Consider the following 2,227-nt stretch of genomic DNA (forward strand, 5'->3'; position numbering starts at 1 on the left):
CAACCATCAACAATAAATATGGCTGCTCTCGTCTAATCTTCACCCCTGAGTTTTGTCTTCCGTCATCACCCTGAGCTACCATCCGAGGGCCGAAACAAACGCCCTTGGACAGAAGCTATTGACTGCAAGGGGGTGGGGATCGGTGGGTAGGAGATGACTTAAAATGGAAACAGGAGAGGCGAGCTGTTATCAAATACCTTTACAAGAAAGGCTTAACACCCAATGCCATATATGAGGATATGTCATCCACACTAGGGGAAGATGCTCCGTCATATGCAACAGTGAAAATATGGGTGGCAGAGTGTAAACGTGGGCGATCGAGCACTGATGATGAACCCCGTCCTGGTCCTCCTGTTGTGTCTTCAACACCTGAAATGGTACAGCGAATCCTGGACATAGTCATGGACGACCGACGAGTGACACAGCGACTGATAGCCAACTTAGTGGACATCTCTCAGGAGCGAGTGCATTTCATTCTGACAGATATTCTAGGAACGCACAAGGTTTCTGATCGATGGGTCTCCACACTGTTGACAGCTGATCAGAAACGTCCAAGAGAGAATCTCTCAAGGGAGAACCTCAAGCTTTCTGAAAGTGATCCAGATAACTTTCTCAAACGATTTGTTACAATGGACGAAACATGGGTCCACCACTTTGAACCTGAATCAAAACAACAGTCTAAACAGCGGAAAGATGTCACATCTCCTACTCCAAAGAAAGCAAAGTCTGTGCCTTCAGCTGGGAAAGTCATGGCATCCGTGTTTTGGGATTCTGAAGGTGTGATCATGGTGGACTGGCTTCCTGTTACAGGGGCTTACTATATGGAACTTCTGAGACAGTTAAGAGAGAAAATCAAAGTTATGCGACGTGGACAGTTGACGAAAGGTGGGTTTTATCATCACGACAATGCTCCAGCACACAGATCACTGATAGCAATGGCCAAAAACCATGACTGTGGCTTTGAACTTCTCCAACATCCACCTTATTCACCTGATTTGGCTCCGTCGGACTATCATCTGTTCCCACAGTTGAAAAGGCATTTAGCTGGAACTCATTTCCACTCAGACGATGACGTCATTACAGCGGTCAACAACTGTTTGAGCGACCAAGAAGTTGACTTCTACAAAAGTGGCATTATGGCATTGCAACATCGCTGGCAGAAGTGTGTTGACCTTAAAGGGGACTATGTCGATAAATAAAAAGCTTTGGTATCAAACTGACTTTGTTTTCTTTGTTAGGCTTAGAACTTATCAATCGATATTTGTGTTGGAATAGTTTGGTCCCTCGTTAACAAAATATAGTGTCCTTGTCCGCAGCTAATTGTCACCAAGTGACCTGAGTTACAATAGACTAGTGCTAAGTATAGCGGAGTTATGCCCCCTTTTCTTTGTACGTGTGCAGCCTGTCTGTCGTCTTTTGACGTCATAGAGCAGTATTAGTTTTCGTCATTTACTGCGGGCTATTTTTTGTATTGAATGTATAACGTTATACATAAGCATATAATCCATTTGATAAATATTTATGTCGTTCAGATATAGGGTAGTATTTTGTTTCCGTAATGGTGCTAAATAAAATGAGTGAGTCAGTGAGTATGGTTTTACGCCGCTTTTAGCAATATTCCAGCAATATCACGGCGGGGGACACCAGAAATGGGCTTCACACATTGTACCCATGTCGGGAATCGAACCCAGGTCTTCGGCGTGACGAACGAACGCTTTAACCATTAGGGTACCCGACCGCCCTGCTAAATAAAGAAAAAAACAAAAACGTCGCACAGTACTTTTTATCGGTTTTCTATAAAAAGCGTCGAAATTTACTCATTTACATTATATTTGTAACACACATTTAGAAGGATAGAAATTTATCTTTGTCTTAGCTAAATGCTTGGTACGGGCCTGTTGAATAAATTCAATGTTTGTCTGGTAGGCTTGTCTAATTTTGGAGGCATTGTGGATTTCTGAGAATGGAAATTGGCAATTGTTATATTTGTATGACTATCCAATTACATTAAAGTTGCAATTTATGTATCGTTCAAATATTTATTTGACATTTCCAGGACCAATAAAGCTGCAAGATTTTGTCGGCCAGTCAAAAGTGGACGCTGCAATCCAAGGTATCACTTTTAGTGCTATCATGAAGATAGTTATCAATGAAATTATTGGTATATGATTCCACATACAATATCATGTATTGCATATTTATTCCTTGAGGCTATACTATACAATTC

At 41.7% G+C, this 2,227-nt stretch overlaps 1 protein-coding gene across 1 annotated transcript; it reads left to right on the top strand.

Annotated features, from left to right (window-relative positions):
* Positions 1–239: 239 nt before the first annotated feature.
* Positions 240–1,199, top strand: LOC139460382 (histone-lysine N-methyltransferase SETMAR-like). Its single transcript, XM_071241875.1, has one exon. The coding sequence runs from the start codon at positions 240–242 to the stop codon at positions 1,197–1,199; it is 960 nt and encodes a 319-aa protein (XP_071097976.1).
* Positions 1,200–2,227: the final 1,028 nt, after the last annotated feature.

The sequence above is a fragment of the Haliotis cracherodii genome, unplaced genomic scaffold (genome assembly GCF_022045235.1).
Source record: "Haliotis cracherodii isolate W230 unplaced genomic scaffold, xgHalCrac1.p SCAF_14, whole genome shotgun sequence".
Classification (NCBI taxonomy): Eukaryota; Metazoa; Mollusca; class Gastropoda; order Lepetellida; family Haliotidae; genus Haliotis; species Haliotis cracherodii.